Source organism: Sphaeroforma arctica, assembly GCF_001186125.1.
Source record: "Sphaeroforma arctica JP610 unplaced genomic scaffold supercont1.2015, whole genome shotgun sequence".
Lineage (NCBI taxonomy): Eukaryota > Ichthyosporea > Ichthyophonida > Sphaeroforma > Sphaeroforma arctica.
In genome coordinates, this window is record NW_014038543.1 from 2054 (window position 1) to 4694 (window position 2641).

The 2641-nt window shown below is 46.0% G+C and overlaps 1 protein-coding gene across 1 annotated transcript; it reads right to left on the minus strand.

Annotated features, from left to right (window-relative positions):
* Positions 1–313: 313 nt before the first annotated feature.
* Positions 314–1299, minus strand: SARC_12014 (hypothetical protein; the record flags this gene model as incomplete). The annotated part of the gene is made up of 1 exon (XM_014293886.1): positions 314–1299. The coding sequence occupies exon 1, from the start codon at positions 1292–1294 to the stop codon at positions 314–316; it is 981 nt and encodes a 326-aa protein (XP_014149361.1). The 5' UTR covers positions 1295–1299.
* Between the last annotated feature and the right edge of the window lie 1342 nt (positions 1300–2641).

A 2641-nucleotide genomic window follows, 5' to 3' on the forward strand; every position in this document is an offset into this window, starting at 1 on the left:
GTATATATAGTGAGTGTATATGTTTGTGTGATTGTGTGTGTGTGCGCTTGTGAATTTGTCTGTATGATAGTATACATGTTGTTATATTGTAGTGTTCGAATTTGTGGCTTTTTTTTTTCGCTCATGTTGTGTTGTAGTTTAGATTGAAACCATTAAAACAGCACCATGTGGAGCCACAGTGTGGTCATTCGAGTCATTTGATCCATATACTTTGCATAAAAGTTCAAATAATACAATTAGTGGCACGCTTAATATTTTTTCAAATTGAATGGCGTTGAAATGGTCAGTGAATACTACAATCAGTTTTGTCGTTTTATTGTACATGAATATATTGCCCACAAGCACGAGCTGCCGATTTAGCTTTTTGTAGAGATGTGGCACTTTGCAGAGCGCTCAGACTCTCTCCTCGATGGGCTTGAAGCTCGTACATCCACGAGTTACCGTTATATGTGGTGCCTTCGGGTCCATAGCATATGTCACCGGCCTTGGAGGCGAAAAGGAAGGTTCCGGGGTCGACCAGTTTTTGCGACTTCCAAACCTCAGTCAACCACAGAAGGGAATTCTTGGGGTGACGGGTCTGGTCAATGGCGGTCGTTGGATCGGGCTGTTCCGAGAACAAGCACGTGTTACCACACCTCTCGGAGTAGTCACCGGTGCTGGAATCGTACACGGGTGTCTCGGTGGTGGGCGAATTGGGGTCGCAGTTGGGGTTTTCGATGTCCTCGACGTGGCAGAAGTTGAACTCATCGTACAGCACCCCGAATCGCTCACGGTATCCACGCTCCCACTCAAAGTTGTCCATCAAGCTCCACGCGTAGTATCCAGCCACCTTGACCCCATCTTCGCTGATGGCCTTGCTCATCTGGTCGAGGTAGCTGAAGTAAAATAGCACACGTCCGGTGTCGCACTTCCCCTGTTGTGCCGTATCGGCTTGCATAGACGATCCGTTCTCTGTGACGTAGATGGGCAAGTCTTTGCCGTCTCGATGACTAACCCAGTTCAGCAGTTTTCGGAAACCCCAACCGGAACCAAACAACCACGCGGACTGACCTGCAGCCAGATCGTCATTCAGGATTTGAACCGAGTTCGAGCCGTTTCCGTTTACACAATCGGGAACGTTCACGGTGTTCCATTTACCATTCTTAGCCTGAGGGTCACACTTGTAGTCGGGACAGTCACGTGCGTATGATGTGCCGTAGTGGTTCAGGCCGAAATAGTCGGGTCTGTGGGCAATCAACAGTGACCTTTCTTCTTCCGTGAAGGCTGACATACGGTCACCGACCATTTTCTTCATGGAATCGGGGTAATCTCCATTCGTGCCGTAGATAAGGTCTGGCACCTTTGATACTCTGAGCTGCGTTGACGGGACATGGCGCCTCCTTACACTGGGATCCAGGCATGCCTACCGTGTTGGCTCCGGTATAGGTGTCCCAAATCGAGACTCCACGACCACCCTGATTGTAAGCTCCTTCAATCTGGTAAGCCGCGGTTCCCACACCCCACTCGAAATCAGCGGGGAGGTCAGCTCTGAATCCAGGGCGTAAGTGGTGGGGTACTCGCCAACATTGTGTGGCTGTGGGAACAGGGTAGGACACACATCATAGCCGATGCAAGTGGCGTTGCCTGCCTTAGTGATGGGCTGACCGATCACCGCTGCAGTAACCGCAGCTAAAGCACTAGTGGTCAAGAAACAGTGAGTCATGCTCTGGTGGTTTGTTTGTGATGTATTCTTTAGCTTGTGATTTTTTTGCTGTGATGTGAAGAGACTGAAATACTTACGTATTTATAGCATTCGTACGGTCAGCTCAACGTTACTTACCGTCGTTCGCAAATGGAGTATTGAATATCCGAATTCTCTCGTAATCGAGTTACAGGATCACCTGTCACCTCTATGGAAACTGCTACCTTGCTCATTACTATTGTAAAGCCAGTTTGATTGTTGTCTTATCCAGGAGTGATTAGTTGTATGAAACGATTTCCGATCCGTGCCAAATTATTCTTTAGCAGTCCAAGATGGTACAGAAGGAGAGACGTCGACATCGTTCTCGTGTTTGCGGTAAATCCACTTCCCAAAGTTCAAAATAGTTACCTCTACAAATTTCTGAATTGAGTTTGAGACAATAGCAGTTTTTGGGAAATTTTGAAATAATAATAGCAAACACAATGTCATAATAAAATACATAAATAAACTGATAGCCGACAGGCGGTATCACTGTATCAGTTAGTCCTTAGTCCAAGGTTCTAAATAGTAGCTGCCCAGAGCCCAACCTCTCCCTGTCTCTCTATGTCAATAGAGTAGAATGGCAAGGATAGTGGTTCATAATAGCGTAATAGGGGTATGTATGTACATACCATAAATACATATCAGTCCATCACAGTCTCACAGTCACAGCCCCGTGGTAGAGACCGCATTGGCACAGGATCCCAGTTTCTCTGTCAGTGTCTTAGCAAGACAGCATGAGCCATGATGTAAAGCACCAATAATTCGATTTCAGTACATAACGACTTTGGCATTCAGTAGCTTTTTCAAGCAGCGATCATAGGGAAATATTTAACGTCAACCTTCTACATATATCTATGGAATTCTATTCTATTTAGTTTTTTAATAAAACAATAATGCCAAACGGTCACTTGCTTCATA